The sequence below is a fragment of the Aquarana catesbeiana genome, linkage group LG05 (genome assembly GCF_042186555.1).
Source record: "Aquarana catesbeiana isolate 2022-GZ linkage group LG05, ASM4218655v1, whole genome shotgun sequence".
In the NCBI taxonomy this organism is placed as follows: domain Eukaryota; kingdom Metazoa; phylum Chordata; class Amphibia; order Anura; family Ranidae; genus Aquarana; species Aquarana catesbeiana.
In genome coordinates, this window is record NC_133328.1 from 154,818,094 (window position 1) to 154,830,616 (window position 12,523).

The 12,523-nt window shown below is 43.2% G+C and overlaps 1 protein-coding gene across 5 annotated transcripts in view; it reads right to left on the minus strand.

The window, feature by feature from the left end:
- The window catches only part of GADL1 (glutamate decarboxylase like 1), a 464,941-nt gene that overhangs the window by 199,985 nt on the left and 252,433 nt on the right, over positions 1 to 12,523 (minus strand). For all 5 annotated transcript variants that reach the window (XM_073630286.1, XM_073630284.1, XM_073630287.1 and 2 more), the window contains one exon: positions 1,507 to 1,588. In XM_073630286.1, coding sequence (XP_073486387.1) covers positions 1,507 to 1,588 — 82 coding nt within the window. The remainder of the gene's footprint in view (positions 1 to 1,506; positions 1,589 to 12,523) is intronic.

A 12,523-nucleotide genomic window follows, 5' to 3' on the forward strand; every position in this document is an offset into this window, starting at 1 on the left:
TAGACACAGACAGGGCGGCTCGGGAGCAAGCCCGAATGAGTGCCTCCATAGAAAGTGCCATTCCACATAGCCAAGTTTATACCAACTATCTCAAATAAATGCTTTAGAGGTTGTTTGGATAATGGAAACTTTTTACATATATGGTAGGAATGTCCTAAATGCAAACAATTTTGGTCTAATATATATATAATGATTTTTCCCTTATTCGAAAAAAAAACTTTCCAAAAACCCTCTAGAAGACTTATTAAATCTCAAACCAAAAAACTTTACCAATACCCAATTCCGTCTTTTGATATTTTTATTCACTGCTGCTAAACAAACATTAGCAAAAGCATGGTGGTCTTCTACTCCAAATTCTGCTTCGGTCAGGAAAAAAATTAATTGGTTTATGCCCAATGAAAAACTTGCTGCTATTGTTTGTGATAATATAAACAAATTTGATAAAACATGGTCCCCATAGATTACATCTTACTTACCACAAAATTTTGATAGATCCCTTCTATGTCAGTGATATATTCTTAAAAACTCCTGTACATTTGATATTTACCCCTATTCGATTATTATTTAGTCCCTTTCTTAACTATTTATATTTATATGTATTTCAATATACTATTTTTTATGTATATGATTTGTACTGCTCCTCTTTCTTGAAAATAATAAAAAATATTGATCAAAAAAAAAAAAAAAAAGAAAGCGTCATTCCAATTGACTTTGACACGCCAATTATCAGCTTCCTGTGACATCACTTCTGGTTTGATGCCAGCTTGCGGTTCACGCTGGTCACGGCCATGATCAGCGGCTTCCTGCTTCCTGGCTTGGATCCCTGGATACTCCTCACCATCTATGCTTGTAGTGGCTTCCAGCCATCCCGACACTGTAACAGACTCCAGGACTGACAATCACAATACACATGCTCATCTGATTCTGCTAATTTGTGAGTGATTAATTTTCTTTTACCATTAAATCTGTGATAATACTGCACTCAGTCTGGTGCCCCTCTGTTTCTCCTTATCCACAGTCTACTGCTTCGCTCTCAGGGAGCTGCCTCCAGGTGCTAACATGAATATACTATTGACTAATATGGACTACTTATTTAGTGTCTTTTATACATAATTTTATGTACTGAATTTTTTCTGTGTGTATATATACATATATATACTATTCGCATCCAGGTGTCACATCATCATTGGTCTAGCGCCACTGTTGATCTTTGTTTTTGTATTGATACTGTGGCCTGCATTTTATAAATGGACTTTAAATTAAAAAAAGTTATTAAGTGTGCAGACATCAGATTATCTCTCATTGTTTATTTTAGATGTTTGCATAATTCCATAGCTGTCTAGATCTCCCTAAAGGGCCTAAAATATTTTTTCTCAAGATGTCATGCTATCAATGAATTTTTAAGAACAAAGTAAGCATACATTTTTGAAAAACATATCTGTAAAAGTTATAGGAAAATATTATTATCAATACTTAAAATTAATAAAATCATATTGTTCTGCTCACCGAGTTGTCTTTCACCAGGAAAGCGCAACACTGGATCCCAGCCATTAACATTTTATGAGGATTCCATGCAACTGAATCAGCCCTAGGTGGAAAAAAGGTTTTACTGTGAATTTAATTACAAAACATCAATTAGGCATAGTTTTTATCTCCCCAGATAGTGTAATCGTGCACCCACCAACCACCCTCCTAAATGCTGTGACCCATGTTCGTAGCTGTATTTATTTATTATATGCACAAAATTTGACACCTTAATATTCCACCCAGCTGATTATTTCACAGTGAAACATTATTAAGAAAAGCTATTCTAGCCTGACTTGCTACCATTGTACAAATAGACCTACGATATCAATGGAGTCATACAGCCCTGGGGGTCAAACTTAGGTTCGTAACCTATGGGAAAAAAAAGCAGCAGCCTTTAAAACAGCAGCCATTTTATACTTTAAATTTCATTGGCAAGTATCCCATATTTACTGGCAAGAAGGCAACTCCAGTCTGGTGGACAAATTACCAATAGGGGTCATGTTAATGTGGCGTCAATCTACCAGTTATGGTTACTTTACAAGAAGGCAAATATTAGAAGGTGAGGTGTTATTGTGCCAGAATAGTGCCAGCATTTGGGAAGAAATAAAGTGTATGTTTAGCCAAAACACTTTTTTTAATTGCTGTGTTTCTGCTAGGAAGATTCAAGCCTCTCATTTTGACCTGTTGACCATTGTCACCAAGAGATAGAGTGATGGGAAATCCAAAGTTTTAGTATTGTAGCCAGGACAAAAAGGATACCTGTTCTAAAAAATGTGGCTATACATACACTTTAAGCACACCAGACATGTTGTATAGATAGCATTGGAGCCATGCTTCTAGAGCTTTTTCTCCAGGGCCTACATCCTCCCTCCATCCTTTATTTGCAATACGTTATTATCTTAATATCTACTATATTCACTGTTAGTAAATAGGGACAGCAATTTCCCCATACTCAGTTTTCCTGCAGCCGTGTATTCTAATCTTTGCCTCTATAAATAGCATGTGTAGTGTGCCCCTGGTCCCCGTCTGAATGGTTGTTAAAGCTACAGATATAATTCAGTGATGCAAAGAATATATTAAAGATTGCACAGTGTGTACAGGGCTGCGGTCTGCGAGCTGTGTGGCTCGACGTGATATGAGCCTACGATGCTCACCAGAAGGCGGCGAGGAAGCAGCAAGAACAAGTGGGAGATGTCTGCACACCATCCAAGCAAAAATTTCTCCTGGCACGCCTCCAATAGGTAGTTTGGTCCCTTCTCATTGCGGTTCACAAGAAACTTCAAGGATCCACAGTGATGGTGGAACACCGCAAGGAAATAGTGGTGCTAGGGGAGTGGTACAGCTCATCAACTTAGGGATAACTCCAGTTTCACTTTCCAACCATGCCATCCTAGCAGACCTGTACGTAGTGCTGTCACTGCATCTTGGAGGCTCAACCTAAGGTAGAGGCCATTTTTGCTCCACTACAAGCAGCCATGTCCTTGTTGGATGACTCACAATACAAGTTGCTGTGGGAACAACTTGACATTCCCTTCCAAGACTATCCTCTACCGCAGCAGAGGCTGCTTCACCAGCAAAAAAGCATCTACTGGTTTTCGCTGCTAGCCCGGAGGACTATGGATATACTGAAGCAATTGATCACCCAATCCATACGGGGAATGTTCCACCCATTCGGGAGCGACACTGTTATATTCCCCCAGCGCTGTGCCAGGAGGTCAGGGACTTCCTCCGCAACATGCTACAGAGTGGGGGGATGCGAGAGAATCATAGCCTGTGGGCTGCTTCAGTGGTATTGGTGCAAAAGAAAGATGTCTGCAGTTTTGTATGGACTACCGCAAATGAAATGCACTCACCAGGATGCTTACTGTTACCCCAGGTAGAGGAGTCACTTATGGCGCTGGGTCAAGCTATTCTTTACCCTTGACCTGGCAAGTCCCAGTGCCAGATCAAGATCATGAAATAACTGCCTTTGGCACACCCCTGGGACTGTTTGAGTTTAACTATATGCCCTTTGGTCCGAGCCATGCCCCAGCATGTTCCAGCACCTTCAACTTTGAGACCGTGCTAGTCCACTTAGGCAATATTATTATCTTCTCCCAGATCTTTGAGGATTATGTCCAGCATCAGGAACAGATGTTTACCCGAATGTCACAGTACAGGTTAAAACTTAAGCCCAGTAAATTCTGTCTATTGAGGCAATGGATCCAGCACTTGGGGCATATTGTGGAAGCTGGAGGAGTTTCCCCTCACCTGGCCGAAGTCCAGGAGGTGCAGGGCTGGCACTCCCCAAAGACTGTTACTGAGCTACGCTCCTTTCTGAGACTAGTGGGCTACTGTAACGAGCCCCTTGCTCGCTCGGGTCCACTCTCCCGACACTCCTCTGCAGCTATTGAATCAGATTGCAACGTCTGATGGTTCGGTCATCCGATGCTCCAGGACTAGAACTACAGCTCTGTGCCGTTCTAGTTGTGATAGCTCAGAACAAACACCAGGCAGGCTGTATGTAAGTTCAAACAGGACTATCCTTTATTGCAAAATACAGGCTTTTATACACTCAAAGTGGAGGTGCAGACCTCCTGCTCATATTACTCTAACAATACAGCTGTAACGTAATTACCCTAATTAACATGAGCTAATTAACTAATCCCTTTAGACAGCCTAGATGACTCAGACATGACCGTTAGGCCAGACTGGCCGTCTTGTAGTTCAGAAAATCCAATCAACATTATCACAATCAACATAGACTCTTCTTCACACAATAGCAGAGTTAATTAACACCAATAACAATGGGGATCTAATGACTCTTAGATCCCATAGTAGACTTATTTACAATACACATTTTAGCAGACAATAGACAGACAGGTGTTGGAATTTACATCAGCATCTCCTAACAGTATCTGTCCCAGCATTATGAATCAGCCACTATTCCAATATGGCAAATCCAGGGTCCCCAGAGTCTGTGTGTCCTGGGGGACCAGGACCCGAATCCACAGTAATACCACCTCAAGGGTCCCCAGGCATACAGATCACAAAGAGCACCGTTCCCCCAAATGCAAGGGCCCCCGATCGATCGGCAAGAGGCTAGCATACAGTCCCCTCCAAAAGTCTCTTTACCGGCTAGGTCTGTCACAGCTACTATTGAAGATTTATCCCGAAGTTCGTCCAGATTACCGCACCAACAACACAGCAGCTGAGTAGGGATGGGCGAACGGTTCGGCCCAAGCATAAGTTTGGGCCGAACTTTCGTTGTTCGGACGTTCGGCGAACATCTAACATTATGAGGTGTTCGTGGCAAATTCGAAAGCCGCGGAACCGCGGTAAAGTCTATGGGACACTAACATGAAAAAACAAAAGTGCTCATTTTAAAGGCTTATATGCAATTTATTTTCATAAAAAGTGTTTGGGGATCTGGATCAATGCAAAAAAATGTTTTAAAAACGGACGTTTTTTCGGGAGCAGTGATTTTAATAATGCTTAAAGTGAAACAATAAAAATGAAATATTCCTTTAAATATCGTGCTTGGGGGTGTCTATAGTATGCCTGTAAAGTGGCACAGTTTTCCCATGTTTAGAACAGTACCACAGCAAAATGAAATTTCTAAAGGAAAAAAAGTAATTTAAAACTGATTGCGGCTGTAATGAATTGTCGGGTCTCGGCAATATAGATAAAACTCATTGAAAAAAACGGCATGGGGTTCCCCCCCCCAGGCCCTTTGGGTCTGGTATGAATATTAAGGGGAACCCGAACCTAAAATTAAAAAAAAAATGAGTGGGGGTCCCCCTAAAATCCATACCAGGCCCTTCAGGTCTGGTATGGATATTAGGGGGAACACTGCACCAATTTTTTTTTAAATGGCGTAGGGGCCCCCTCAAAATCCATACCACACCCTTATTGTTTCACTTCAAGCATTTTTAAAGTCACTACTCTTGAAAAAACTGCAGTTTTTAAAACTTTTTTTTGCATTGATACATGTCCCCTGGGGCAGGACCCAGGTCCCCAAACACTTTTTATGACAATAACTTGCATATAAGCCTTTAAAATGAGCACTTTTGATTTTTCATGTTGGTGTCCCACAGACTTTAACAGTGTTCGTGTGTTTGTCCGAATTTTTTGCCTGTTCGCAAGTTCTGTTGCGAACCGAACAGGGGGTGTTCGGTTCATCCTTACTGCTGAGAGGTCATGGTACCCAGAAGAAAGGCAGCTCTACGCTTTCCATCCAAGTCCAATGACATTATCCCCAACAACAGGATTTTGAGATGCTTAACGGCTTCCCGACCGGCTCCTGTAGATATACGTCGGCAGAATGGCACGGCTGAGCAAAGTAACGTACCCGTACGTTACTTTGAATGTGTGTGTGAGCGCGCCGCCGGCGGGGCGCACCTCTCGCGAGCTCCGTGAGTCGGGTCACGGGTCGCGCGGACTCGAGCGATGTGGGGATACCCACGATCGCCTCACGGAGAGGAGGACATGTCACACACAGCCCATCCCCCCTACAGTTAGAATACATCCCTAGTACTGACTTAACCCCTCCCCGCCCCCCAGTGGTTAACCCCTTCACTGCCAGTATCATTTACACAGCACATAGCACTGATTGCTGTATAAATGACAATGGTCCCAAAAATGTGTCAAAAATGTCCGACATGTCCGCCATAATGTCACAGTCACAACAAAAATCGCTGATCGCCGCCATTACTAGTAAAAAAAATTATAAATAAAAATGCCATAAAACTATCCCCTATTTTGTAAATGCTATAACTTTTGCGCAAATTAATGAATAAACGCTTATTGCGATTTTTTTTACCAAAATACGTATCGGTCTAAACTGAGGAAAAAAATGTTTTTTTAAATATTTTTTGGGGATAATTATTATAGCAAAAAGTAAAAAATAATGCGTTTTTTTCAAAATTGTCGCTATTTTTTTGTTTATAGCGCACAAAATAAAAACCACAGAGGTGATCAAATACCACCAAAAGAAAGCTCTATTTGTGGGAAAAAAGGACATCAATTTTGTTTGGGAGCCACGTCGCACGACCGCGCAATTGTCAGTTAAATCGACGCAGTGCCGAATCACAAAAAACGCACTGGTCAGGAAGGGGGTAAATTCTTCCGGGGCTGAAGTGGTTAAACAAAAACTGACTTTGGCACCTTTATTGGCTTATGCAGACCATTCAAAGCCCTTCTGGGTTTTTACAGATGGGAGTTTACAAGGCCTGGGATCTGTGCTGGCTTAGGTACAAGATGGCTGCAAATGGGTGATCCAGCCACAGCCTCTGACCTACCAAAGACAATCCCCATAACTACAGTCTTTTCAAATTGGAGCTGTTGGCTTAAGTGTGTGCTATCACCAAGCAGTTTGCGGAGAACCTTAAAGGGGCTGACATAGAGATGTATACGGACAACAGCCCTCTCAGCTACCTGGATACAGTCAAGCTAGGGGCATTTGAGCAAATGCGGGTCGCTCGCTTGGCAGACCTAGAAAACCTAATGGCCATGCTGATGCTTTGTCCAGCTATCTGGTGGAATGCCCAGGGGAGGATGTGGACTTTTGCTGAGTAGAGATCAAGGTAGCCCCTGTGCTGCCCACAACGGCAACTTCATGCTCACCAAATGAACAAGGGATGATTTCCTAGGTGGAATCCACTGAAATTTATAGCCGAGAGGAATGGGTGCTGATTCAACAGAATGACCAAGACCTTATGCAAGTGCAGTGCTTCCTCTCTTGGTGATGTAAGCTCTTCTCCTGTGAGTGTCTGAGACTGTGTAACACACCTCAAGGGATTCTGAAACAATGGGATTGACTTAAGACCTGGTTCAATGTACTGTATCACCAGGCGCAGATTACTACAGAGCAGCAGAACATCCTACAAGTTGTAATCCTCCAAGCCTGCTGAGTACTACACACTGTAAGTGGACACTTTGGGGCTGACCAGTCTGAGTCTGGTCACTTCTGCCTGTGACTGGCGGAATGGGTCCAGAAGGTCTCCCAGGAGTGCGAGACTTGTTCTGTACTGAAGTCCCTGCCCAAAAGAACCATGCCAATGACTATTAACACCTCAGAGCCCCTAGAACTAGTCACCATGGACTTTGTAGCAATCTCCAGCTCGCCCTCAGGATATTGCTATGCCCAGGTTTTTGTTGACCACTTTACCAAGTTTGCAGAGGTAATCTCCACTAGGGATCAAATGGCCCCAACCACGGCTAAACTGTTTTGGCAGCATGTAGTCCAACCCTACAGTTGCCCCAGATGTATACGCTCAGACCAAGGCCCAAACTCTGAGTAAGTGATTATGTTACAGCTTCGCCATGGTATCAGGAATTCACACACTACCACGTGCCATCCATGAGGTAAGGGAGCTTGTCAGCAGTTCAACCGCACCCTGCTGGCTATGCTAGATACTCTCAAACAAGGGCACTTAGACAGATGGCACCAACATGTGGGGGCTGTGGTGTGGGCCTTCAACAACACCATGCACCAGGCAACTGGTCACACGCCCTTCTTCCTGATGTTTGGGTGCTATAGTTGGCTTATGGTGGATCTCTTACAGGGCTCTCCTGAAGATGTGACTGCCTGAACATCTAGCACCTAGGCACAGGAGCACTGATTTAGGCTACAGAAAGCCAAGCAAGTGATGCTAGATAGACACAAAGGCTTGGCCGAAGACTCTGTTCTGGAGGATCTGCCGTTGGGTGTTGGTGAAAAATACAAAGAACCTTTCCCACCAACTCCAGTGTATAATGTAATCTCAGAGGGACCTAATCCTGTCAAGAGATGTCTCCATAGTAACCTGTTAAGGCCCTGTGTGTTAAGTGGCGACTGTTTCACCAAATCAGCAGGAGATCGGGAGATGATTGATCCTGTTGATGTCCCACCTGTACAGGAAGTCCCAGTTGAATGGTATCTTCCTCCTCTATTGCTCGCGCCTCCAGCCTTTACTGATCTGGAAGCAGAAAGCCCCAGTGCAGCGACTACAGATTGTCAAGCCACTCCTGCAAGTTCCACTGACTGTCCAGAATTAATTGAGGATTCAGGCTTGGTCCCATGTGGCGGGGGTATGAAAAGTCTGATTGACCTCCAACTGCGTGTGGCCTCAGAGTCACCGCCAGAACAGGATCACTTGCATCCTGAGGACACTGTTGCCCGTTGGACGTTCCAGTCTAACCGTGGTCAGCTTCCTGCAAGATACTCTGATTATGTTGTTTGAACCTGTATCTGTTATGCTTTAATTGTGTTCATTGCATTATTCCTGTTGCTTCTTAATGTGTTGTAATGCTGAGGGCAGCATCTTACATAGTTACATAGTTGGTGAGGTTGAAAAAAGTCCATCAAGTCCAACCTATGTGTGTGATTATATGTCAGTATTACATTGTATATCCCTGTATGTTGCGGTCGTTCAGGTGCTTATCTAATAATTTCTTGAAACTATCAATGCCCCCGCTGAGACCACCGCCTGTGGAAGGGAATTCCACATCCTTGCCGCTCTTACAGTAAAGAACCCTCTATGTAGTTTAAGGTTAAACCTCTTTTCTTCTAATTTTAATGAGTGGCCACGAGTCTAGTTAAACTCCCTTCTGCGAAAAAGTTTTATCCCTATTGTGGGGTCACTAGTATGGTATTTGTATATTGAAATCATATCCCCTCTCAAGCGTCTATTCTCCAGAGAGAATAAGTTCAGTGCTCGCAACCTTTCCTCATAACTAATATCCTCCAGACCCTTTATTAGCTTTGTTGCCCTTCTTTGTACTCACTCCATTTCCAGTACATCCTTCCTGAGGACTGGTGCCCAGAACTGGACAGCATACTCTAGGTGCAGCCGGACCAGAGTCTTGTAGAGCGGGAGAATTATAATTTTATCTCTGGAGTTGATCCCCTTTTTAATGCATGCCAATATTCTGTTTGCTTTGTTAGCAGCAGCTTGGCATTGCATGCCATTGCTGAGCCTATCATCTACTAGGACCCACAGGTCCTTTTCCATCCTAGATTCCCCCAGATGTTCTCCCCCCAGTGTATAGATTGCATTCATATTTTTGCTACCCAAATGCATTATTTTACATTTTTCTACATTGAACCTCATTTGCCATGTAGTTGCCCACCCCATTAATTGTTCAGATCTTTTTGCAAGGTTTCCACATCCTGCGGAGAAGTTATTGCCCTGCTTAGCTAAGTATCGCCCGCAAATACAGAGATTGAACTGTTTACCCCATCCTCCAGGTTGTTTATGAACAAATTAAACAGGATTGGTCCCAGCACAGAACCCCGGGGGACCCCACTACCCACCCCTGACCATTCCAAGTACTCCCCATTTATCACCACCCTCTGAACTCGCCCTTGTAGCCAGTTTTCAATCCATGTACTCACCCTATGGTCCATGCCAACAGACCTTATTTTATACAGTAAACGTTTATGGGGAACGGTGTCAAATGCTTTTGCAAAATCCAGATACACCACGTCTACGGGCCTTGCTTTATCTAGATGGCAACTCACCTCCTCATAGAAGGTTAAAAGATTGGTTTGGCAAGAATGATTCTTCATGAATCCATGCTGATTACTGCTAATGATACCATTCTCATTACTAAAATCTTGTATATAGTTGCCGATGCCCCTGTTGAAGTCCATGTGGGCGAAACGCGTCGGTTGAGCCTTACTCTTTCCTACACTTGATTTCATTGTTTTACACGTGATCACGTTTTTATATCGTTTGTTGATTATTTGTTATATCCAATAAAATACGTCATTTGATCTGCACTATTGGCATCCTATCTATCTTTTTGGGAACCATCCATGCTCTGGAGACTTGTTTGTGGCGGAGAATTCCCCCTCGGGCTTCTGAACGGACAGTCGTGACGTGGACCATAGAGGATAGATCCCCCTCGAGATTCGGGATTTCCAGGACCAACCATCGTCCAACCATCGTCCATTAAGGATCTCAGAGCCTGTTTGATTCGGTGTCACCGGCATCCGAATCCACTCCTGCTGGTAAGCGTATTCCATCTATTCACTTCCCATGATCGTACAACTCATGATATACAAGAGAAGATTTCTACATCAGATCAACATTGGTATTTAGCCTATGTTTGGGACTCTCTTGTATCAGATTCATAGCCATACATTGGGACTTTACTATATCCCGTCTAATATTCAATTTTTTGGTATTATGCTTCATGTGTTTCAGCTATGTATATATTGGTAATGGTCACCATGTCTGATGTGCCTTTTACCATTGGTTATCATTTTTAGCGCTGCATTTCACTTTTACTTCTGTTTACAATATTGGTCATATTTTATGTAGCTGCTTTTCACATTGGGTTAGCGCAGTGTTATTTATATTTTCTTTGTATATAGTTCCTTATCATCCCCTCCAAGAGTTTACGTACTATTGATGTTAGGCTAACTGGTCTGTAATTACCAGGGATGTATTTTGGGCCCTTTTTAAATATTGGTGCTACATTGGCTTTTCTCCAATCATCTGGTACCATTCCAGTCAGTAGACTGTCAGTAAAAAGAGGGGGGAGTGTAGGCAGGTGCAATTGACTTTTTCTACCGCAGGTGGTGCTCAACTGTGGTGGCAGGGGGAGAGGAAGTTGAGAGGAACACAGTTCATCTATGGTTTCCTGGGTCACTGGTGAAGCTATCTGACTGGATGTAACTCTAGCACTCATCTTGCGTCAGGTGGAGCCCTGGCTCCCAGATTTGGCTTTGCATTTGAGCAGTATAGGGACAGAAAAAAAAAGTATAGGGACAGGTCACCCGTCTGACAGGGACAGTGTTTAGCAGCAGGAAGAGGTTAAAAATGAGTAGGGAAAGGATAGGGACACACCATCCATAAGGACACATCCTATCTGGAGACCTGCCCAGGCCACATTCCACCCCTCAAGACAGACACAGTTGGTGCATCTGAGACCTGCTATGCCACACACTACTGTTACTTGCCATGAGTATTCCCAGGTTGGGTGCCTTCCCATCAGATTTGTTGTAATATTACTGGATTCTGCATTAATACAAGTTCTGTTCTTGTTGGATAGCAACATGATTTAATATCTTACTTCTGGTATTTCACTTCCTGGTTGACACAGCCAGGTAACCTCAGTTGGAAGGAAACACATCAAAGCTTTATAACCAGAAGAACAATGGCTTGGCTCAAGCCCACCTGCTGTGACATGTGTGATTACAGGCTTCAAAGAGAATAAGAGCTAGCTGAGAAGGCACAGGGCTAATGGAGCTGCCCCTAGTGGACAATAGGGATGAGCTTTGAGTTTGAGTCGAACTCATGTTCGACTCGAACATCGGCCGTTCGCAAGTTCGCCAAACAGTGAACAATTTGGGGTGTTCGCGGCAAATTCGAATGCCACAGAACACCCTTTAAAAGTCTATGGGAGAAATCAAAAGTGGTAATTTTAAAGGCTTATATTCATGGTATTGTCATAAAAAGTGTTTGGGGACCTGGGATCAATGCAAAAAAAAGTTTTAAAAATGCCCGTTTTTTTCGGGAGCAGTGATTTTAATAATGCTTAAAGTGAAACAATAAAAGTGTAATATCCCTTTAAATTTCGTACCTGGGGGTGTCTATAGTATGCCTGTAAAGGGGCGCATGTTTCCCGTGTTTAGAACAGTCTGACAGCAAAATGACATTTCAAAGGAAAAAAAGTCATTTAAAACTACTCGCAGCTATTAATACATTGCCGGTCCGACAATACACATAGAAGTTCATTGATAAAAACGGCATGGGAAGTTCCCACAGGAGAACCCCGAACCAAAATTTAAAAAAAAAATGACGTGGGGGTCCCTCTAAATTCCATACCAGGCCCTTCAGGTCTGGTATGGATATTAAGGGGAACCCTGGCCAAAAAAAAAAAAAAAATGGCGTGGGGTCCCCCTCAAAATCTATACCAGACCCTTCAGGTCTGGTATGGATTTTAAGGGGAACCCCGTGCCAAAATTTAAAAAAAAAACGGCGTGGGGTCCCCCCAAAAATCCATACCAGACCCTTATCCGAGCATG